This window comes from Vespula pensylvanica, chromosome 6 (assembly GCF_014466175.1).
Source record: "Vespula pensylvanica isolate Volc-1 chromosome 6, ASM1446617v1, whole genome shotgun sequence".
In the NCBI taxonomy this organism is placed as follows: domain Eukaryota; kingdom Metazoa; phylum Arthropoda; class Insecta; order Hymenoptera; family Vespidae; genus Vespula; species Vespula pensylvanica.
In genome coordinates this window covers 2,259,235-2,283,989 of record NC_057690.1, presented here as the reverse complement: position 1 = coordinate 2,283,989, position 24,755 = coordinate 2,259,235, and the positions used below count along the sequence as shown (strand labels likewise).

The 24,755-nt window shown below is 30.3% G+C and overlaps 3 protein-coding genes across 4 annotated transcripts; 1 reads left to right on the top strand and 2 right to left on the bottom strand.

Annotated features, from left to right (window-relative positions):
• Positions 1-1,726: 1,726 nt before the first annotated feature.
• LOC122630214 lies at positions 1,727-14,679 on the bottom strand. Of its 2 annotated transcripts, none has more exons than XM_043814487.1 (5): positions 14,522-14,679; positions 14,204-14,280; positions 9,321-9,632; positions 8,979-9,127; positions 1,727-3,117 (listed from the first exon to the last, which is right to left on the bottom strand). In XM_043814487.1, exons 3-5 carry the CDS (start codon positions 9,412-9,414, stop codon positions 2,938-2,940), a joined length of 423 nt encoding a protein of 140 aa, XP_043670422.1. In that variant the 5' UTR covers positions 9,415-9,632; positions 14,204-14,280; positions 14,522-14,679; the 3' UTR covers positions 1,727-2,937. The 2 variants fall into 2 exon arrangements, with proteins under 2 accessions (XP_043670422.1, XP_043670423.1); XM_043814488.1 differs by having other exon boundaries at positions 14,518-14,667.
• A 4,280-nt stretch (positions 14,680-18,959) lies between these two features.
• Positions 18,960-23,213, top strand: LOC122630204 (katanin p60 ATPase-containing subunit A-like 2). The gene is made up of 10 exons (XM_043814466.1): positions 18,960-19,066; positions 19,155-19,256; positions 20,566-20,636; positions 20,836-21,024; positions 21,108-21,393; positions 21,487-21,655; positions 21,744-21,856; positions 21,962-22,170; positions 22,472-22,878; positions 23,075-23,213. The coding sequence occupies exons 2-9, from the start codon at positions 19,194-19,196 to the stop codon at positions 22,863-22,865; spliced, it is 1,494 nt and encodes a 497-aa protein (XP_043670401.1). The 5' UTR covers positions 18,960-19,066; positions 19,155-19,193; the 3' UTR covers positions 22,866-22,878; positions 23,075-23,213.
• LOC122630212 (survival motor neuron protein) lies at positions 22,932-24,670 on the bottom strand. The gene is made up of 7 exons (XM_043814481.1): positions 24,513-24,670; positions 24,291-24,423; positions 23,940-24,116; positions 23,764-23,878; positions 23,356-23,656; positions 23,224-23,294; positions 22,932-23,112 (listed from the first exon to the last, which is right to left on the bottom strand). Exons 2-7 carry the CDS (start codon positions 24,333-24,335, stop codon positions 23,054-23,056), a joined length of 768 nt encoding a protein of 255 aa, XP_043670416.1. The 5' UTR covers positions 24,336-24,423; positions 24,513-24,670; the 3' UTR covers positions 22,932-23,053.
• Positions 24,671-24,755: the final 85 nt, after the last annotated feature.

Sequence of the window (24,755 nt, the reverse complement as noted above, 5' to 3'; positions counted from 1 at the left end):
TACTACGTTTAATAAGAGGAAAGATCGGTCAAGAATAAAGATCGATATACGTATGTATATTGATTACTCGATGATTAAACGGTTTGGAAAAAGTATCTATGTCATTAAGTAATAGAGATAAATTGGAGGAAAAAAAATTAGTTTCGTAATATCTTAGAAATTTACTTGGTCCTGAACGCTATTCAACTTATACTGGGTACATATTAATTTGAACACGATCTCATCGTTAACTCACATATCACGTTATGCGTTGGTTCGTCCAATTAAAAACTTTTCCTTTCTTAAATCTTATCCCTTTCGAGAAAATGATCGTAGATGATCGTAAATTCGTCACAAAACTCACATCCTTCGTACATTTCACATATACGTACACACACAAACACGCACACATTTGCAAAAGAAATTGTACGAGAAACGAGATCGTTTAATATAACGATGCACATTTCACATAGTCCATTTTCAAAATATTTCATTATTTTCATAATTGAAAAACTAAAAGATGAAAGTGTTACAAAGATTTCAGCGTGTTGAAATAAAGAAGGAATATAAAGCTTTCTTGACAATACCACGATCCGTAGATGAGTATTAAAATATAACGCACATCCCTTATAATTTCATTCATTAATTAAAGCTCTGTTTCGCTTATAAATCTTTATCGATATCCCTTAAAATCCTTTCCGATCTCGAATATATTCATTCAACGAAATAACGAAAAGTACTCAATTTATTACCCTACAAGTCTCTAGGCAATTCCGCAGGATGAATTTAATTGGATGTCAAAGGATCTCTATCGAAGCGTATTTCGTAAAGTCGGAACGAAGGGAAGAAAAATCCTATTAAACGTGAATCGAGAATGTAATTAAAGAAGGATATATTTTTTTATGACACTTTTAAACTCATCCTATACACTTGTTAACTTTCTCATCGACTTTCGTTCTTCCTCTAACATTACACTCGTTACTTTCAATCCTTTATTTTTCAAATTTGCAAAACGACCTTTACAATATATATGTGTGTATACATGTATATACGTACGTACATATATAACTATGACAGACAGATCGATTCTTGAAAAAAAAAAAGAAAAAAAAAGAAATTTCAAAGAATGGACTTAACTAACAGTTGAATTTTATTACAATTTATATATATATATATATATATATATATATATATATATATACACACACAGACACATATATATATGTACATGACGTCTTCATCTGTCATTTATACATAAATATATCAAACTTTTATACGAACGGAAATATATACGAGTATCTCACATATACGTATCTTTCTTGAAACTTCTTTCCGTCTTTGGATAAGAAAATACTATCTCTATCTGTATTCGGGTCACTATGAAAGTTTTTTAACTTTCGACGAGCACCCTTCGTGACTTCATGCCGCTCCCTCGCTCAAAATACATCTGTATCTACAATTACTACTACTACTATTGCTACCACTGCTACTACTACTATTATACTAACTACTAACTCTACTACTGCTTTTACTACTGTTAACACTCCTTCGAGTTTCGAAGTCATTATGGTCATTAAGATGGCGGCAAAAGTATTATAAGAAACTAAATACGTCTCTCTCACATTCGTTTCATCTTTAACTACTTTAACGTACTTACATCCTTTTCCTGAAGAGATGATATGTTTTACGTGAAGTATGCAGCTGTTAGTGTCGTTGTGTTATGTGTTCGAAGGACATAACGTATTACGTTTGTTGAATATATTTGAAATGGATAGGGAGTTGGCCGGGTTGTAAAAGCTCGTAACAATTTTTAATAAACATTAACGTATTCAAATTGTATTGACGCGTTAAGAAAAGAAAGAAAAAAGAAAAGAAAAAAAATTGCGAAGCGTGATATTATGCAATAATCGCGATCAATTTTTTCCTTTATAGTCTCATGAAAAATAATCGAAAGCTTTCTAAGTAATCTGATAAAGACAGGTGCTCGAAAAAAATGCAAGAAAAGAAAAAAAGAAAAAAGGGTCCTTCAGGATCGATCGATTTATAGCCGGCGGTCTCAGCAAACTACTTCTCTTTCTGTTTCTCGATAATATATTTTTTTTCTCTATCTCCATTGTATCTTTACTTCAATGACACTTGAATGACGATTAAATTTCGTCTATCTAAAATCTAGATTATTATTTAATATATCGAAAAAAGAGACGATAGGTATCAGGAGGTATTTACGTATAAGAAAATTCTAAGTTATATATATGTATATATCCTATGTATATATGTAATGTGTGTGTGTGTATGTGTGTATGTATGTATGTATGTATATATGTATGTATGTATGTATGTGTGCATCCGGGGACATCACTTTGCATCTAATCACAGATCGGTTCTAACTAATGCATCGTATACAAACGATCAGACGGCTTTAGAGATGATCTTCTATTTTGGTTTTCTTTCTTTTTTCTTTTTTAATTATTCACAAATCACATCCCTTTATTTATTGCAATGTCGTCTCTGACTAAACACAAAAATCCCACGCGAATAACCCGGCTAATTAATTAAAATCATTAATAAATTTATCGCACGATCTTTTATTCGTTTTTTCCTCCGTATGTGTATCTTCCTTCTCGTCGAAGATGAGAAAAATATTTGGAAAATTATCTCTCTGATACTTCCATTCTTTACCTTTGCGATCTAACTTCTTTTTTTTTCCTTTTTTTCTTTCATTCTTTTTAATTCGTTGATCGAAAAATCGCCGTACGATTCGAAGATTGGATTCGCGTCGTGAAAAATAGCGACCCGGTGATAACCGCATGATCGCATATCACGATCGTTGATTAAATGTCTCGCTATTTGCTGTATTCTTTTCGACGTAATGGAAACCGATTAGATCAGATATAATCGCGTTTAATAGATAACAACAAGAGCAAGAACAAGAACAACGGAAGGCCATTGGTCTCGGAACTAGGGCAGGAAGAGAAGGGCGACGAGAGAAATCGTCAACCAGAATACTCCTTGATCATGTATTCTGGATGATCCGTCGACTATTATCAAATCCGGACCGCTCCAATCCAGTGTGTCGTCCACATCGTCCAAACACTCGAACTCGCAACACCGCTCACCAACACGGAATTTCTTGCATCTCTGAGAAAGGAAAATTAATTTTGGGACGATAGTAATCCTCGAATAACAAATTATTATTATTAATTATTTACTCATCAAAAATATCACTAATGTTATATATCTATTTTTTCATTCCTTTTAATATTATATTTTAATGTTACATTGACATATATAGATAAATATGTTGTTTATTCTTAAGGAATAATTATAAAAATAAACGAAAAATAGACGAGATATGATTTCATCTCATTGAGAATAATTTTAAACAATATCCCCAAAAATTCTTGTATATACGGAATGGGTCATATTTTCTCTCGTATCTACAGCCGTCGTTAGCAATGTCTATATATACATGTATTATATATATATATATATATATATATATATACACATATGTGTGTATATACTTACACGTATATAACTCATAACTAACGTCTACAGGATACTTGGCCAAGAGCCTATACTTCACTTTCAGTGCCATTTATGTTCTGACATTTTACCGTCGGATTGTCAGGACTTTACCTTAAAATTAATTTTATCCAGGGACGGTATGTTATACTTACCTACGCAAAACGTGAATCACGCAACGTGATTGATCTTTTTCGTTTAACAATTTTTTATTATTTGATATAACAATTTTTTTCTATTGACCTCGTTAAATTTTTAAATCAAAAAATAATCTTGAGACCAAAAATATTCCAAAGACCTATTAAAAACGTTAGAAGTTTCTAATAAAACAAGTTCTCTTAATAAAGTCATTTTACAATGAATTCAATTGGTAAAAGTCTATTAAATTGATACTTGTAATTTATAGAAACTATATAATAGAGAGTGAACATAAATATATATATATATATATATATATATATATATATATATATATATATATATATATATATATATCATTGTCCACGTTATCTCAAAAAGGAGTTGTGCCTGCTAACAATCGCATCCTTCCTAAAGTTACGGTCCTGCGATTCATCCGCAGTGATTCGAAGCTTTCGTTTCGCTTGGCTTCCAACGACTAGTTTTGCAAAGACGAAGTCGATCCCTTTAAGTCATATGACCTTCATTTACTCATCCTTGTCTTTCTTCGTGGCAAAGTCGACTAGTTTCCTTTAGTTCTCGAACAATAGTAAATAATTGGCTTCATCTTCGTATTGCTTTGACTCGTGAAATCCATCCACGTAAAGTATTTTTCTTTTTTTCTTTTATTTCTTTCTTATTTTTTTTTTTTTCCTTTTTCTTTTCATTTTCTTAAATTCTTTTTTACGACACATTAGAAAATTGCATTAACAAATCAGAAAAGAAATAAAAGTGACTCCTTTCGTTATCTTTTTATTTTTACGAAAATAAGTTCTGTATTAAATCGAATAATTCTTTCATCTTCAGAGTGTTCCGTCGTCATTCCGGAACATAGAAATGAAAACGTATCAAATGAACTCCCGTAATATTATATAACGAAATAAAATAAACAGAGAGCGTACATTGTATACGAAAATTGTAACGTACAGAGTTTATTCCTCGTTATTATTATTATTATTATATTATTCTTATTATTATTGTTGTTGTTGTTGTTGTTGTTGTTGTTGTTGTTGTCGTTATTAATGTTGTTATTTTAGCACAAAGCATTAAAATATTTCTACGGAATTTACATGTTACTTTCTTTTATTTACCTTTATACTACAACATTAAACGAATTATTTTCATATATTCGTTATCATTTTATTTTGAAAACGGATCTAAAAGTTTTCATGAAATATAATAAATTTGAAAACATGCTTTTAGAAAGTTCACTAATCAGAGAAAAGATTAAATATATCAGACAAAACAAAAGAAAATGATAGAAAATTACAGAACAAAAAGAGAATCAAATAGTTATAAAGTCGACAAATTTTCTAACAAATAAATTTAATATTTTTTGATTATGCCAATTTGAAAATACTGTACTTTTTTTTATCAGATTTAATGCTTTTAATATATAAAATTAGTTGAGAGATATGAAAGAAATAGAAGAGGGAATACAAACGAAAAAATTCGTCTATCTGCGAATTCGTAAAAACTAAATAATTAAAGTACAATCCTCTCTCTCTCTCCCTCTCTCTCTCTCTCTCTCTCTCTCCCTTTTTTCCTTCTATTTTTTTTGTTCAAATTTTAACGAGGACCTCTCGTATTATCGTTATTCACGGTATATCACTTTTATTGAATTCCGTTCCAGTAAGGGTGATAATATCAATTAAACGACAATACGAAAGAAAGATGATAAACGATATTAGAATGTCTTTGAAGGTCGAAGAAAAAACTATTTTCTTTCCTTTTCTTTTTTCTTTCTTTTCATCGACTGTTAAATGGATTTACATTGGATGAGAACATCTTATTATACGAGGACTCGAAGATGTCACATCAAGAGAAAATTCAATAAAGCGATTACCAATCGTCTTAAACTCCTCCTCGGGAACGACATTAGCACAAATCATAAATAATCTTATTTTCTATTTAAAAAGAGGAACTTGCTATGATTATAACGATTATTACATCGATGAAATAAGTTTATAGAATGATTGTAGAGATTTTAAATCCTACAAAATTAAACGAGAGAGAGAGAGAGAGAGAGAGAGAGAGAGAGAGAGAGAGAGAGAGAGAGAAAATATGCATTAAATACACGAAATTAAGAAATAAATTGTATTTGTAATATCGACATCTTAGTTGTTGTATCTTAATTATACGAACGATGAAAAAAGTCACGGACGTTCGTGATAAAGTTAAATGTTAGGCTTCACCGAACTGATTAGATTGATCATATTATACCTACTTTCTGTTCGCGTCGAGTAATCCTATCGTAAGAATATTATTCTACGGATTACGTAGCCATACCGTAACGCGTTTCATGTAAACAACGTACATATGTACGTAATCCACTTTTGAACGATTTTAAAAGAAACCTCATGTACATAGGTATACCTTCTTTGACATTAACGGGAACGTTTAAAAAAGAATCTTTGATCGACGAATCTTTATTATTTCGCAATTTATATATTATAATTATTTTAGCGATATTTTATCTATAATGAAAGTACCTATCAACGAATTTATATCAATAAATATATATGATATAAATTTGTAATACAAATTTATATAAGTAAATATATATAATTATGTTCTAAATGGATCATGAAATTTTTCTAACTTCAACAAAATTAAAGATTCGAAAGAATAAAAACGAATGAGATAGAAAAAAACAAATAGAAATAAAAAAAAAAAAAAAAAGAATTATATCAACCAATGTCATCGTCGAGACATTAAAATCGTTGTCTCGTCGATTAACCTAGTCCAAAAATAGGTGGCTCATTCTGTAAAATTCATTGTTGCTCTAAATTTATCCTGTAGGATAATGAAAAGCTTTCGTGAGGACGCAACTCGAATTAAATTTTATTCGTTAACGAGCTAACAAGCAATTTATGTATGAGCTCTGACATTCCGAGGCCGATATCACACGGAACAAAAAACGTGTAACGTAAAATCTCTTTTTTTCCTTTTTCTGTTCTTTTTTTTCTGCAAATAGTTGCACACATTTATTTCTATTCGTATGTCACGCAATACGTATATATTCTATTATTTATGTATGTATGTATATGTCGTGATGACTTTTAATTAAATATATTACTAAAATATTCATTACCATGTTCGTTGTATTGAAATATAAAATTTTTTATAAATTTAATGAATTTTAATAATCGTATTTTTCCAATTTTTTATATACGTATCGTTCATCATGTACAATATATATATATATATATATATATATATATATATATATACACCTATACATACGTAAATATACTAACATAACGAACCTCATGTTGTCGAGTTTTGCATTTTCTCAACTGGAAGCGCGACACTCCTTGTACCAAGATATATATTTATATACATATATACCTACGTGCTTGCGAGCGATTAAAAACGCAAAAAAAAAGTACCGAGAACGAGCGAGATAGATAGATAGAGAGAGAGAGAGAGAGAGAGAGAGAAAAGAAAAGGAAAAAACGCCTGCGAAACGTTCTGTCCCTGAACTTAATTTCCAACAAACGATGTGGCATTTCGCGGTGTGCAGAACTTTTCCGCTCGAATGTGACGCGTTAATAAGAGTTACAATTTTACCTCCTAAACTGACTTTCTTAACGATAGGGACCATTTCCTCTTATTTAAATGATTTACTACGTACAACGAAGCGTCGTTCAATCGAATAGAGAAATGCAAAGAAAAAAGGAAAAGAAAAATACAGGAAAAAAATAAATAAAAAAAATTACAGAAACGCAAAACGAAAGGTAAGTAGAGTAAACGGTTTAACGATTTTGCATAGTAGGTACTCGATACTGACCTCGGCAAGAGTGGGTATTTTCTTTTTTTTTTCCTTTTTTACCTTTCTTTTTATCGTAGAAAATCATGCCAGGTTGCGATCGAAGAGGGAAAAATGAGCAAGGGCCACACGCGCGTTTTATGATAAAACTCGCATCGTTATTGCTGACTATACTCTGCTTCAAATGAAATATATCGAACGTGACCGAAAGGACGGCTCGTCGAGTTCGTCGGTCTGTTTTTAATATTCTATTTTATTATCAATATTCATAAGGCTGTATACATACATACATATGTATGTACGTACGTACGTACGTATGTACACAAACACACAACACACACCATGTTGCTCTAATTCGAACGCTATTCCGTATTACTCCGGAAGGTGTATGGAGAAACGATCGAACGTTTAGAATCCTAAGGTTATTAAGTATTCTAAGAGAAATAAATTTGTCATGAGAAGATTAAGACTGAAATATTAATTCCATTTAAAATTCATTTTATATTCCGTTTTAATTCATCCTTACTATTTTCGTCCTTTCTTTTTTTTTTTTTTTAATTATAAAATTACAGATACGTAATTATTCTTATTTTTATTATTATTATTATTATTATTATTATTATTTTACTTTTCTCTTTTATAATTTGACTCGCAGATAATAATCTCTTAAATTTATTAAAAATAAACCGTAGATAAAAATAAGAAAATAGCACGTAGATATTACATGAAATAGAAATCCATTAAAAATAATAAGTAACTGTTATGATGTGTACATTTTTAATTACCTGCGTACATATTCTGTTATTATCTCGTAATAACGCATTAGACAAACAGATATAAGAGAATAAAGGAAATTTTACTCTTCTGTTGATATTGAGCTGAATAATAAAATGTGTATATGTATATATATATAACATAGTATGTGTATATATATATGCATATATATATATATAAAGCATAGTATATACGTGTGTAGCTGAGCGATTACGATAATTGATTTATCAGATAAAAAATATTCTCGCAAATATAAGAATCCTTTTGTTTTATACGAGCTTCGCATGGATATAAATCGATTTATTTGAAAGCCCTGCGTTAGAACCATTTGGTACACCGGAATCATTTTATCGTTCGTGAATTTTCTTCCGTTTAGAAAATCATTTTGCTTTTATCTCCATTCTTTCCCTCTTTTCTTGTTTTCTTTTTTTCCCCTCGAAAAATCCTAAAAACTTATTAATTAAGCTTTGCGATTACCATTCATCGATCGTGTCTTTTATAAGACTTTATTAAAAAAAAGAAAAAAGAAAGTCAAACGTTCAATTTATGCGCATAATCAATTAGTAGTTCGAGAAAATAAACTATTATCTATAAATTATCTATATACTTGGCCATTTATAGAACTCATACACTTTATATCACAGTATAAGAATTATATATCTCTGAGATAAAAACCGATGATAACTGTCAAGAAAGAAACTGTTCTAATGAATTCCGTTCTAATAATATTAAGAAAACTACGATTACTTACATATGGAGGTGTACAGTATATAGCTTGGCACCACATCGGCTCCGAATGATAACAAACGCACAAACTACAAACCGCAGGTCCTGGCACATAGAGCAGTCCGTGTCTAACTGTTCCACCTTGAAAATCCGTACAGTTCTCCTCGAGCGCACCTATAATCAAATATTTCTTCGTCGTATCATAATAACAAAAGGATCAACTAGCTTTAACACGAGACGCCCGTCAAATAACATTGAGAGTTCCGAGAAATTAATTTATCCCAATACTCATATATCCCTTACAGATAGGCCAAATACATTTAATGTTTACATCGTAATATTTTGTACATCGTTGCCATTCACTTACTTGTCCGCGATGGAAGAAGAAGGAACGTAAAGAGATAAAAGATCCAACCAAGGAGAATGTTGGCTCGTAATTTCGAAGGTATCCTCATTTTCATCGTCGTTTCTCTTTTTCTTTTTCTTTTTCCTTTTTCTTCTTCTTCCTCCTCTTTTTCTTCTTTTTCTTCTTCTTCTTCTTCTTCTTCTGTTTATTCTTTTACAGGAAAAGATATCCAAGTCTTGAACGAGGTATATCGAAGTTTAACAATCAGCAAAACCACGATCTTCTATTTCAGCGACCTCCGTGAGCGTACTACTGGAGGAAGGAACATATTGCCTAGACAAAGAATCAGGATACATTCGTCATCGTTAGTACTCGATAGATTTTCGCGTGGGTATTTCATAATACATATGAATATACGGATATCCAGAGCTTAGTTTCTTACAATCGAGCAGGCCATAGTTATTCGACGTCATTCGAGCTTTAACGCTTGCTGATTGCTCGGAATTCCTTTTCATGAGGCAACACGTGGCAAACGAGTAGAAATTCGCGGGATAAGATAATGACCAAGACCGTTGCGTTTCGAACGAATAAAGGTCACGGAATTATTCAGTGTTCCTTCGTCGAAAATATCGTTGAATTTTTATTATTTAAGTTAATCGATAGACCTCCGCATCGAGAAACAATAATGAAACAAGTATTATTCTAATGGGATAATAATATTGACCGTAACCGATCACTTTTAGCATTTATAATACTTTCGTATTTTCGTATTCATTCTAAACGATGATTTGAAATTTCTTTTCTTTTTTATTTCTTTTTTTCTTTTGGTTACGAACTAATATAATTACGCAATAAAATCGATGATATTCGAATTAGTCGAACGAATAATCGTAAATTTGATTGTATGTCTTCCGATGCAGTGAATTCGAAATCTACGTAACGCAAAGGATACCTATATAAATTTAATCGTGTGTTAAGTGCTTCTTCTTTGTTCTCTTTACATCGTTAGCTCACTTTACAGTTCGCTGACTGAACTGCCAATCTTCTGTATAATACGAATTATAAAAAAAGAAAGGAAAAAAGAAAAGAAAAATGAAAAAAAAAATAAGTGTAAAAGCATCCCTTTCCGCTACTTAGGCGCAAGTTTACTAATTAAAAACGAAGTTTGACTTTTATCACGAAAGAGATACCTTCTTCGGGACTATATTTGAAGGTGTACCTTACGAAAGCAACAAGAGTTGATAAATAATTCTCATCTTAACAGCGACTCTTCGAAGCTGCTTGTAGCATCTCGCGAACGAAGTAACGAGCTTTCGAGAGTAAAAATAATATTACTGTGAAGCTATTTCTCTCTGTTTTATTTTCCTCTTTTATTTTTTTTTTCTTTTTGGTCGTCTTTAACACGCGTCGAACCCTACTCGTCATTCAATTTCGAGAACATTCGAGATATTTTTTGATATTGATTTTTTTTATTTTTTATTTATTTACTTTTTATTTCTTTTTTATTCGTTTTTCTTTTTTATTTTTTATTTCCTCCCGTAATCGAGAAAACTTTCCAACTTTTCCGCTCGGTAAAAAGATGTAACTATCGATAGAAGTTTCGAAGTTAGCCTACTGTGACAAACAACGTAACCATAATGACATTTTCGTAGCGTCGCATAATATAAAGCGGGTAAACGTAATCCATATTATATAAATATGATATGGATCATTAATAATCAAAACTAAACAAAAGAGAGAGAGAGAGAGAGAGAGAGAGAGAGAGAAAATTCACATAATGAGAAATATAAATATTTAAATGAAAATTTTATTTCAAAACTGAAAACTGAGTTCTGTGATATTAAATAAATATAGAAATTTTCCTCTTCTGACTTTTTTATCGCAGTAATTTTTCATTACACGGAACGGAATATTACATTGTAAAAGTACGTTAAAATAGCGAACAAAGGTCACGAAGTCTCTAGCTTTTCTTCGATCGATCGCTACGCAAGACTGTCAATTTCTGTGAAATTTGCGAGAAGTACATAATATATAGATACATACATACATACAGACATACATATATATATATAGATATGTGTGTATATGTACAAGGAATGTATAGCGAATGCCGATCTCAACGATAAATTTTCTAAAGGAATCTCGATATAGATAGTCGAAAGATCCATCGTTTATGGATCACCCAATATATAAACTCTTGTCATATATGTATATATGTACATATATATATATACCTACATGAAGCTTTCAAAGATTTGACAGCTATAGGAAACCACATGGGAAACTAAAGTAATAATTTTTTTTTTCTTCTCTTTCAGTTAACATTAGCACAAGTGAAATGAAAAAATTTCCATTTCGCTTTACATATTAAAGGGATAAAACTTTTTTGTCACAGACATTTGAATATATGCATTATGTTTATTCGTAAATAAATTTGTATAGTATTTAGCATTACATTAAGCGACATGAAAATGTCAGCCAAATAAAAGAAAATTAAAAGATATTAAAAAATATTTGAAAAAGAAATAGAACTAGCATTAGCATTTATTTATTTATTTATCTGTTATAATAATATCTGTTGAAAGTGAATTTTAATATTTATCGATCTCCGTTGAACTTTGAAGAAGGTCGAAATTCTCTGGAACGATTGAATTTGATTTATCTTGAAACTCACGCTAAAGAATACGCAATATGCTATAAGTTTGTATACGCACACAGACATACATTGAGTAGGTGTATGATCACGTCTACGTCACGATTATTTGAACGCAGTGAAACGGATAAGAAAATGTGTTTACTCTTGAGACTGCATATATCGTTTTCTCCCCTGATTTCGAGGGTGTTTTGTATTTCTTGTAAAATCGACTATGCGTGGGTATATGAGAGGGTGTAGATGTGTGTGTAGACGTGTGTGTATATGTATATGAAACCCGTTATGTCCACTTTTCTTTTCATTCTACTACCGTTTAAGCCATCAGAAAACACTTCATCTCGTTGCTCCAAGTTTTCTATTCATTTACTGCTTTCTTCTCTCTCCTTTCTTCTCTATTCTCTCTCTCTCTCTCTCTCTCTCTCTCTCTCTCTCTCTCTCTTTCTCTCTCTCTTTCTCTCTCATTCACAAACTTTTTCATTTCATGGGAGAGAGAATACGCAATCAACGCGTTCATGTAGCGACAGCCGTGAATGACAGCCGCGAGGCTCGAAATCAAGTTCAATGTGTTCCGCAAACGAAATTTCAATCTCTAACAAACTTTAATGCGACAAGTTACTCTAACACGTCGTCTTACTAACATCGCATCATTTTGAATTCGATCGATCTTAATCCTTTTTATGGACGATTTAAAAATATATTCATAACGATTTTAAAAAATATTCATATACTTTTTTAGTGAGAATAACGTTTTTTTATTTCCCTTTTTTTTTATAATTTTTTTATTTCGTTTTTATTTCACTTGCTTGTTATTATTTTATTTATTATATTTTTCTAGAGCGAACAAATTGCTATATTCGTTATATGTGACCTGTTTTTTATGCATAGATCGCACATATAAATTCGCATATATAAATTTGAAGAAATATACAAAGATAATTTATTTAAAAATATTATTGTCAATTTTGATAATATTTTAATGAAATACTATTAGAAATATTGTGACGAAGGAACAGTTACGAAACTTTGTTAACTCTTTTGTTCTTGTAAGTTATAGTTTTCATAATTTCAGAATACTTTATTGACTCTAAGAAAAAAAATATGTGTGTGTGTATGTATATACAAATATACTTTTTGAAAATCTAGTGATCATTTTCAGGATACTATCATCGTTGTCAATAAATCAAAATCATTAGAAACGTTGAACGACCTAAATTTGGTAACAGAGACTCCTTTCACATGGTGTACAAAGAAACACGATTATTTACTGTGTTACGAGGAAAAATGGGAATGAAAGTATAGCGTGTACCGATAAGAAAAATAAGGGTGATAGGCGAGAAACACGGGCTAGTACACGCGAACTCTAATAACACAATGTAGAATGTAGATTATTTCGATGGATAACGAGTTTTGAAATGCTTATAGAATGCAACGTTTACGTCTAAATAAGCAACGAAACGATCATAGGATTCATGTTACGAAAGAAAAAAGAAAAGATTCATTACGAAAATAAATCTTTCCGCTTAAAGATGATAAAATTAATTTACAAAAATTCCTTGAATAATAATTATTGAAATTACTTTTAAAAAATTGAATTATTCGGTACTTTGAAATTACTGATATATATGGAATCAAATATATATAATACATTGATTTTTGTCATGCTATCAAATACTTACATAGAATATAAAAGATATTTTTATTACACTAGATAAACTCAGAAAAGAGAGAAAGAGAGAGAGAGAGGGGGGGGGAGAGATACTCATTTAAATTACTTTATGTAAATATCACCGATATTACCAATGATATCAAAAATTTTCTAAACGAAAGTCAATAATCTTAAATAAGCACTCGTGAAAAGTTTTATATATTTTTATCATTTATGTCAACGTTTTTTTACCTGGAAAAAAACATCGATGATAAACAGAACAAACTATTTCGGAGAGAGCGATAAGCATGTAAAAATAGAAAAGAAATAAATAAAAAATAATTTTTGGACAGATCAGTAAATAATTCGAGAAATTATAAATGATACGATTCGATAAATGGATTTAACACATGTGTATTATACTAAAAGGAGATTAAAGAGAGATTAGTAGTTGATGGTATTCGAAGGCGGAGGATTAAAACGTCAACGTATCAAATCCTATTCGAGATGCGTGGATGGACACGTAATATAAAATGAAGGGGAAAAGTTCGATGTGCTTATACTATTAATTTCATAGCATCAATGAAAATGTCAACAAAGGCTTACCCAGGTACAAACGTCACCGTGCTTTCTGCATCCCTCGTGCGTCAGTCCATGCCCATGTGCCCCGATTTTCAAGAATACTTTTATAGTAGAAAACACAAAATAAATAAACAGTATGACAAAAAGAAGAATAAGTGAGAAAGTAAAAAAAAAAGAAATATATATATATATATATATAAAACTTGAAAACTTTTTCTTCTTAACAAGGAAATCTTTTTTTATTTTAATTTCGTCGCGCGCGTTTCGAATATAAGTCAAAGAAGGTAAAATTATTTTCGTTCGAAAATTCTAAATAATATCTATATTTATGTACGTACGTACGTATTTATATAGTATGTATATATGTACGTATGTATTTATATGCGTATGCGTTTTCGCTAAGGGTTGATATGTCGTTCTGCATGCATGCGCGCGCGTGTCCTCGGTGGAAGCGTCCGACCGACTGACTGAACTCTGTCGCAGTGAGAGCGCGGGGACTACCGCGGGTACCTGGGTCGATCGAACACGTTCTACACCCCTCCTCGGCGCCAACGTCAAAGCCACCCCCTAGGTGAAGCGCAACGCACCTACCATCACTACCACTACTACATTACTACCACTATCACTACCACTACTACTACTATCACCACCAACGGCAAGGTAGAACGAGGATGAAACGAAAAAGGCGCAGCTCCTGCAAACCAGAAACTATATTCTCTGTGATATTTTCTCTTTCAAGGTCACCAATATTCCGATCAATTTTTTTTCTTTCGTAAAACTTTTACCGTAGCTTCTTTATTTTACGAAAGTATATGTTCTTTGAAGAACAAAATGTTAAGAGTAACAAGTGAAATGAAAGAGAGACATTAACAAAGTTATTCAACTTCTTGGAAAAATTATGAGAAAAATTTATTCATTTATTTTTTGTTTCCTTCTTTCTCTTTTTCCTTTTTTTTCTTTTCTTTTCTTTTCTTTTCTTTTCTTTTCTCTTTTAAGCGTATTTAGAGTAATGAGTGAGTAATAATAAAATTGAAATTATTCGGAAGTATAAGACGAAAATATAAATCAAAAAAAAAACAAATTGAATCAACTTCAATTCAAATTGATAAATGGTGAACGAATATTCCTTAATATGTATTATAAAAAATAGTTTTTTTATACATATGTATATATAATTTTTTGGATCTTAACAATTATATATGTCTCTTTGATATTTTCAACTTACATAAATAGTAATTTCTCGAGCATTTTGTACTGTACTTTAAATTCAAATATAGAAAAGCAAAAATTTCTTATTTATTCAGGAGGCTTAAATTCGCTAAACTGTTTGATACTTTTCAAAAACGTTAATATCCTTTTGGAGGATTTTTAATGTCTCTCCTGAAATATTTAGCAAAGTTTAGAGGATTTCATTTAAAAGTATATGGAACCTAGCCAATTTTACTAAGAGAGATATTCTCATGGATTCGAAATTCCTGCGGTTGATTCGTCGTGAAAAAAAAAAAAGGATTCAAACCTTCTTCGTGACAAAAGTGACATGATCGTTGAAACAGTTATTTATGTGAATCACGTAAATTTTACACATATAAACATTTTTGTCCTCACAGTTTATCAAAAGAAATCGTACATACAATGCATCTATACGAAATCAATAAATTATAACTTATGATAAATGAATCTTAATTATAATAAAAACTTATCAATGAATCATAACTCGTGATAATAATTATCTTAAATAATATCCTCAATGTATAATAATAATCTCGTAAAAGATACATGTATAAAATCTAGTATAAAACCAATTATTATTCTTACACATTTTAAATAATCTTAACGTTTCTTATCTTATAATTGTAATCTTAAACTAAGCATTACTTTATTACGTAACAAGAAGTACGAACGAAATGAAATAATAAAATGAAACAAATAAGGAAAAAAGAAAACTTAAAAGAATTTAACTTAAAAAGATCGTCGTCCTTGGTGTTGTCTGAAAATCATCTATTCTTATAATACATACACACAGACAAAATTGTTGTAAGAAAAAACTGGACAGCTCAAGGAGAACTTAAAGTCTGATGACATTGTAAAAACACATAGAGAGAGAGAGAAAGAGAGAGAGAAGAAAGAAAGAAAGAACAAAACGGAGAATAGTATCTCGAGGCTGTAGTTAAATTACTAGTACAGACAAAGAAAGAAAAGGAACAATACTAAAAGTTGTTTTGCGTTATGGAAGGAGAAAAAGGAAGAGTAGTTGTAAAAGTGGGAGAGAAAGAAGGATTGAAAGTTTGATACAAAGAAGGAAGGAAAAAGCGTCTAAGCATAAGGGATTCGAAAATGCGAGTCATTGTCGAGGGCACTTTGTGAAAAAATAAAAAAGAGCGAGAATTAAAGCGGCTGAATAAACGGATAACGTGATAAAGTACTTACAAGCTTAAACCTTCCCTTCTTCTTTTCTTGCTCCTAAAGAATCATTTTACTTCGACAAAAATTCCTTCGGGAGCGAATTAGAGAAAAAGAGAAAGATGGAGTTGTAGAATGAGTTGAAAAAAAAAAAAGATGTTCCTCGAAGAGACAGGCAAGATAAAGCTAACGAGATCCTTATCACGAGTCTGGCATATCCAACGAGGATAAACATTCATACATCTTTCATGACATCGATATAGGATTTAATACTTCGTAGGATTAGGAAAAATCTCTATGAACACGCATACGAGGTATACTTTCTTATTCTTTTTTTTAGCTTACAAGATTTAATGGGAGTGACGTAAAATCTTATCTCTTTATTTCTTTCTTCTTTTCTTTTTTTCTTTCTTTCTTTCTTTCTTTCTTTCTTTCTCTTTTTTCTCCCTTTCTTTTCATCTGTAAAAATATCAAAAATTTCGAAATTAGATTGTCTCTTTATAATAGATCGATTTCGATCGTAACTACTTGAAATAAATGTTATAGAAAGAGATTCTATTTTTTTAACTAGAATGTGTGGGTGTATTTGTACGTATGTGTAAACGAGATTATATAATTAAACGTATGTATTATTTTCATAACAATAGTCATTGAAATAAAATTATTAATTAAAAATTATAAAAGAAAAGCAAGGATAAATATTATTTCGATATAATTGTTTTCAACGAACGAAATAATAATAATTTCATTTAATTTCGTTTGGTCTCGAGTGTTGTCCAGCAATGTGTTGAAATTCGGATACCTGTGGTATAACAATTTCCAATATATTCTGCTTTCTACGTAAAATTTAAATCAGCACCATATGGCATCCATAAATCGTGCATGGTGAATTCAATGGATATATATACATATGTACACACACACACATATGTATGTCATTTGTGTTCCACTATGCAATGATGATCTCCCATGATTACATTACGTATCGACGGAAAGTGCCTCTCGAATAATTGACGCAGGAAACCAAATTAAAGCGTTCCGAAGTAATACCGACTTATTCGTCTATTGAATGTCTCCTCGTAGAGATTTAAATGGATTAAAGAACGATGGTCGGTTGCTGTATTGCACAAGTATCTTATCACATATGTGTGTGTGTGTGTGTGTGTGTGTGTGTCCATAAAAAGAAAAAGGAAAAAGAGAGGAAGAGAAAAAATAGAAAAAAAATACTTTTAAAGTAACATAACAGAGATAGTCGATAACATAAAATAAGATTACGATAAAAAAAAAATATAATATTTATATATATATATATATAAATTATTATTATAAAATTATAATTATAAAAAGAATCCAAGTAAACTGTATAGTTATAATTATAGACATATATTGCAAACTTTTATATAGAAAGACTTTATACATTTTCTTTTTCAATTCATAAAAATAAAAAATATATAGAATTGAGTCTAGCATTACTTATAAATTGATTCTTTACAATTTAATTACTATTACGATCTTTTAAAAATGACGGACAATGTTCGTGTCTCTTCTTTATACATAATATAGGTATATAGAGAAAGATATATATTCTCCTCTTCATTTTACATTACAAGAAGAGTTCATTTTTCAATGCTCTTTAACGTACCGTCGCAAGGTGATCGATGTTTCCTCCTTGAAACAACCTCATCATTTATTTCCTTGTATTCTTATAGAAACGCTCGAACGAGTCTATGCACACCTTCGTTTATTATAAAAATATATTGCTAACGTAACAGATTTTAATATGTTTTTCATGACATATTAATGTGAGAGACATTTCATCTTGTATCGTCATTAGAATTACATACATTCGTGCATTCATACATATATACATAAATACATACATGCATGCATCCATATATACATACATACATATATACATACATACACATATACATATCCCTATGTTTTTATGAAAATATCCTTCGAATATATTTAAAAAGTCATGCTTTTCCCAAATAGCATAATTAATTTATTTCGCAACAACTTTATTTTACATATTTCTTTGTATATATTGAAAAAAGAAAAGTAGAAAAATAAAATATGCTCGTATTTTTTATTCTATAATATTTTTCTTAGATTACGTTCTTTTTTCTTGTTCTTTTTTTTTCTTTGCTTTTTTTTTTTTTTTGCTTTGTCTTCATAAGCAGTGTAATCATACATGCACATGTAACTGATCCAGTTCCGTGGAATAATAAATATGATATGCTCTATCTCTCTCTCTCTCTCTCTCTCTCTCTCTCTCTCTCTCTCTCTCTCTGTCTCTTCACCCTTTCCCCCTTCCTCTTTACCCCACTCTATCTTTATGTGTATATATATATATCTCACACTTACTTTCACCTCATTCTACACCCCTTCGTAGCAAAGCACCGCATCGACATCGTCATAGCAACGAATCGAACCTGTCCTTTTTCAAACAACTCAACCAAGCACGAGACGCCAGCAAAATCTGTTAATCTTTACTTCTTCCTCTCTCTATCTTTCTTTTTCTCTTTCTTTCGTGCTTTAATTAACACATTTTTTGTATTTTTCTATTCAGTACACAAAGTGCCCCACGCAAAAAACGAGCGTCGCGACGATGAGTGACATGCTGTCATTGAACGCAGCCGCAAGTCGCGTAACACAGCTGACAAGGGAAAAGGTAATTTCTGATGTAAAGCTGCACACATTTCGACCGGTTTTTATTTTTTCTTTTGTAATTGTCTTTTCTTTTTTTTTTTTTTCTTTTGTAATTTTCTTTTCTTTTTTTTTTTTCTTCTTCTTTTTATTTTTCTTTTCTTTCAATCAATATTTGTATGTACACTCATTGGAAGTAATTCATTACGAAAAAGAAAAGAAAGAAAAAGAAATTATTTTATTAGATTGACAACAACGATACTAGAATTTTCTATATTTTATACGTAGTTAAACAATAATAATTTTCCCATGATTTATTAATCAATTTGATAACAACGTTATTGATTATAGGGTGGTATTATCTATCAATTATATTATTTAAATAAACATTACTTAATTTTATTGTAAATACGATACTATAATATATATTATATTATAATACTGTATATAATACTATACGCTCTCTAGTTCCTTTTATAATATAATATAAAATATACTATATAACTATATTAGTAATATATATTGTAATTATATAATACTATTATAGTATTCTATTAGATTGACAGATATAAATAATATCGAATTTAAATATGAAATATTAAAAAATCAGTATTGAATAATATTTGATAATAATATTCGATTTATTGCGTTTATTACAAAACTCAGTCCTGAAACGTCGATGTAATTTCTTTATTGTTAAAATTGTTCTTCTCAATGACGGATGTCGACTACACGGTCGCTTTAAAATCGGCTAACGACTGTACAATGAACCTCGACCAATGAATGGACATGACCACGTGTTTTCATTTAACTCAAATCAAGTTAAATCGATGCGACGTCGCGTTTACTCATTGAAGATTCCAATTGTATTCTTAAAAAAGAAAATAAATCGTTCGTACTATTATTTGAAATAATGAAAGGATATGGGATACTTAACGATTATACTTATTTTCTATCAAGTTGCCCCAGACTTATTTGTCATTTTTATCATAATTTCAAAGTTTTACACTCTATTTTTTTATTTTAATTTTGAATAAAAAAATTGTATCTTAACAAAAGTGTATCTTCCATTTTAATATACATATAGTATAATATGATAAAAATATAAAATATTTGAAAAGCAATTAAATTTGATATATCGTCAAGTAAATCGAAACATACGATGATATATTATATCTTTGTCATTTAAATGAAATAATATTATGGCCCGTGTGCATTTTTATACAGTGACCATATTAACTGCACTGTTTACTCTATCTTTGTTTGAACACGTGAACGAGAAAAAGGGGAAAGATTGAAGATTTAATTTAACGAATCTATTAATTCTTAATTAGGAGGAGAAACGTGCTCAAGAGCGCCGTAGAAATCTTCTACATCTCGTTGCTGCATTTTTGGGAGAGCAAGGGTGAACGGCTTTATTTAAATCCTTCACAAACAGTATAATATATACACAGTATAATATAATATATACACAGTATAATAATATATGCACTGTATATAAAATGTGTTTTTTCTTTCTTTTTTTTTTTTTTATTTACGTCCAAGATTAAAAGAAGAGAAAAAAGAAAAAATAATTAAGTTAAACAATGTCCACTATCCTTCAGATATACTAATTCAGTCGATACGCTCATCAAAGAAGCCCAATTGTCTCGTGATATCCAAATTTGCGACAACGTCGATCTGGAGATCATTTTATTGGAATATTCGGATTATCATTATGCGAGGTTCAATAAGTATCCGAAATTATGTAAAAAAATCGAATCGACTGGCAAAATCAATCATGTTCATAACACGTAAAATAACATTTGTCTTTTCATACGGAGAAGGATAATAGGAGAAAAAAATTCGGATATGTTCGACGGAACTCTTTTTCTAGGGTAAATAAAAGGGACAGAGGTGGTGGAAAGAGTCATTTCAAAGCCGACGATGAAAATGGAACATCAAAGAATAAAGTTCCATCGTCGAAGCCAACGACGAATGGAGTTGCCATCGAAGAATCAAATTTCGGCATCACCGTAATGTCCATTTTTCCATCGGAAAACGCTCCTTCAAAAGCGATTGGTTATGACTTTATTTCCGATAATGAAAGAACATTAAAGCCTATCGGAGATCTATATCCGTCTGGCTCGGAATGGAGAGAAATCGCAGAAGTTATTTCAAGAGTGTGTAATTAAAAACATCGTCCCAATTAAATACTTCATTGTATAGTATGTCCTATTTTTATTAAAACAAAAATTATTTTTTGAAATATACAGGAGATTGTACTGAGAGATTTGAACGTCCATTGGAACGATATCAAGGGTTTAACAAAATGCAAAATGTTATTAAAAGAAGCAACCGTTTATGCGATCAAATATCCTGCATTGTTCAATGAAAAACTTGGTCCTTGGAAGGGTATATTGTTGTACGGTCCACCGGGAACAGGTATATGATGATGAAAAATAAATAAATAAATAAATAAAAATGAAAAGATTGAAAAGATTAAATGATAACGAGGATCGATCGTTTACAGGCAAAACTATGCTTGCCAAAGCAGTTGCCACTGAATGTCGAGCTACCTTCTTTAATATTACGTCGAGCTCTTTAATTAGTAAATGGAGAGGTGATTCAGAAAAGTACGTTAGAGTAAGTATACGATTGGAAGTATTATATACGTAGGTATTTACCATACGTATATTATACGTTTTATGTGTGTATATATATATATATATAAAAGATGAATGAATTTAGGTCCTTACCGACCTCGCTAGATTTTATGCTCCAACAATAATATTTATCGATGAAATCGATTGGACGACCACAAATACTGATAATGATTGTTCTTCAATGAATTCTGAACCTGCCAGACGATTTAGGGCAGAACTTCTTGCCAGATTAGATGGATTACTGTCTACAGAGAATGTGAATGTTACTCTTTTAGCTGCTACGAATGTACCATGGTATGCGTTAAAAAAGAATAATATAGAAAAAAAAAGATATGAGCAAATGATTATGAAAGTGAACTAAATCATACATTTTTCTATAAAAATTTTATAAAAATTATTTTCTTATAATGACAAATAGAAAAAATATCTACAAGTATCTCTCTATTCTTGAAAAATAATTCTCTTTTGTATCATTGTAAAGAGTAGTACGCGAAACGAAATATATGTTTTAATATCTCAGATAGTTTAGATCACTTTTATAACCACCGGTTCATATATGTTATATTATTCTCATATTTGCGATATGTAACTGTAGGAATCTAGATGCTGCTTTGTTAAGACGATTGGAGAAACGTATTTTTGTCGATCTGCCAAATTACGAAAGTCGCTTAGAAATTTTACGAATGTATGTTGAAAGCGATCTACATGTGACTGAGGAGTTCAAATCGCTTTTAAGAGATACAGAGGGTTATTCATGCGCTGACCTAAAATTACTCTGTAAAGAAGCATGGATGAATCAATTGCGACCCATTTTTAAATCTCTTGAACACAAGAAGATTGCACCGGATGAAGTACAAAGTAATGGTGTAATAGTTAACATTGCACATCTCGTAGATGCAATGACGTTTGTAAAACCCATTGTAAAATATATGAAACCACGATATATACAATGGAATAAAAACTTCGGTTCTTCTACCTGCGAAATTTAGCACACGCGATTAGGTAAATCAATATATTTATAGCGATTATCGTTGAATATTAAATAAATAAATTCTTCTCTTGTGAGAAACTACATTTTTTTTTTTTTTTGTTATCATTAATAGTAATACAATGCATATTAAATATGAAAAGGAGATATATCTCGTAGGTGATAAAATTAATTGTTTTTCTTATGAAATCAACAATTCTTTCTTTTCAGATGATTGTCCCTCGCGTGTTTCAGACCATGATAGTATCCTGTAGAGACAATATTTTTATGCTTAATTTTATAAGACTTCTTAGAATATAGTACAATTCACAAATCACAAAAATGTACGTTTAAAAATAATAGTATGATATACTTAATACCCGTATGAAATCCACTAATGTACCATGACATTAACATACTTGAGAGAGCATCAGCATCATTTTCTGGAAGCCTAAACATAATAATAAGTCATAAAATGCATGTACATTCTAATCTCATATACTCGTACTTACTTAGCCATTAATTGAGGTGGTAAAGGAGGGGCAGGAGGCATCATATTTAAGAAAGAATTAAACGAAGGACCCGAATTGATATAACTTTTAGACGTTCTTGCTTCAGAATCAAATTCCATTTTTTCATCACTTGTGCCATTAACTTTCTTAGCACTAGAATCAGAACAATCTGTCTCGCTCTGATCCATACTTTCTTCATTACATCTTTCTGCTAACGCATCCTTTTGCTGGGCAATTTGACTTTGTAATCCTTCTGATTCTAAAAGACTACTCAATTCTACCTTTTCTGTATTGCCATAACCTAAAATTACAAGGACAGTAATAAAAATATAAAGTGGAATATCATCTATATAAAAAGTATCACAGAAATAATTACATTATCATAATGAATCTATCTATACTAATTACCTACAAATTTTACAATACATGTCCCACAATTTTCATAAATCTTTGTTATAATAGCTTCATAAACTTCACCATCTTCTGAATACACAGCACGACATGGAGACCCAATGCACCATTTCTATAAAAAGAATAATCATTTAATTCTAACATAATATTTATCACTTAACAGCCATTACAACCTTTTTCTGTTTACGAGATTGTTTCTGTTGTTGTGATTTTGATTTAGAAACAGAATTTGGAACATCAATACCAATTCGTTTAGCAACTTCTTCTTTAGCCAGATTTATAGCTTTATCATATGCTTTTATCAATGCCGTATCATCCCAAACTAAATCAATATCCGTATCATCATCTTTCTATAAAATTTGAAAATTATACAAATATACTGATAGTAATAAAAAATTAAAATAATCATAAAGAGATAATTATACGAAATACTAATAACACAAGCTATATATAAACAAAGCCATGATTATTTATACCGAAAAGACCTAATTATGAATAAATTTTATAAAATGATAGTTGCATACATTTCCATTTCCTCTCACAAATAATACATTGCTGTCATCTGCCATTTTCACAAATATTTATTTTGTAAAATAAATCCTTTGTAGATATTTAAAAAAGAACTTTACTTTTATTATATTTATATGGAATGCATGTCTGTAAACAAATGTAAGAATACTTAGTTCACATGCCATACATAAGAATCATAAAACACTATGATTTGGAATAGATGAAAGGAACAAGACCATAACCAACGCGCAGAATTTTTGCGCAGTCCAACTTCGCGCGAATTTATAATCTGTTCGCGCACGATATTAAGCTCATATTTCAGTCAGAAAATTGGCCTAAAATGAATGAATTGATAAATATTTAACCAAGACGTCATTTCTTAAAAAGTTAGCAAACAATTTTAAGTCATAAAAGAAAAAGAAACATTTCTAACAAAACTTTTAATATGCGCATGCGTAATGATATTAAAGTTCGTATCA

Coding starts and splice junctions, on each gene's coding strand:
- LOC122630214 (XM_043814487.1), bottom strand. CDS start 9,414: ATGAAAATGAGGATACCTTCGAAATTACGAGCCAACATTCTCCTTGGT. Junction 9,128..9,320: donor TCTTCTTCCATCGCGGACAA/GTAAGTGAATGG, acceptor ATTTGATTATAG/GTGCGCTCGAGGAGAACTGT. Junction 3,118..8,978: donor TATACTGTACACCTCCATAT/GTAAGTAATCGT, acceptor TTCCTTTCTCAG/AGATGCAAGAAATTCCGTGT.
- LOC122630204 (XM_043814466.1), top strand. CDS start 19,194: ATGAGTGACATGCTGTCATTGAACGCAGCCGCAAGTCGCGTAACACAG. Junction 19,257..20,565: donor CACAGCTGACAAGGGAAAAG/GTAATTTCTGAT, acceptor ATTCTTAATTAG/GAGGAGAAACGTGCTCAAGA. Junction 21,857..21,961: donor ATTCAGAAAAGTACGTTAGA/GTAAGTATACGA, acceptor GAATGAATTTAG/GTCCTTACCGACCTCGCTAG.
- LOC122630212 (XM_043814481.1), bottom strand. CDS start 24,335: ATGGCAGATGACAGCAATGTATTATTTGTGAGAGGAAATGGAAAT. Junction 24,117..24,290: donor TTGTGAGAGGAAATGGAAAT/GTATGCAACTAT, acceptor CAAATTTTATAG/AAAGATGATGATACGGATAT. Junction 23,295..23,355: donor CCACCTCAATTAATGGCTAA/GTAAGTACGAGT, acceptor TATTATGTTTAG/GCTTCCAGAAAATGATGCTG.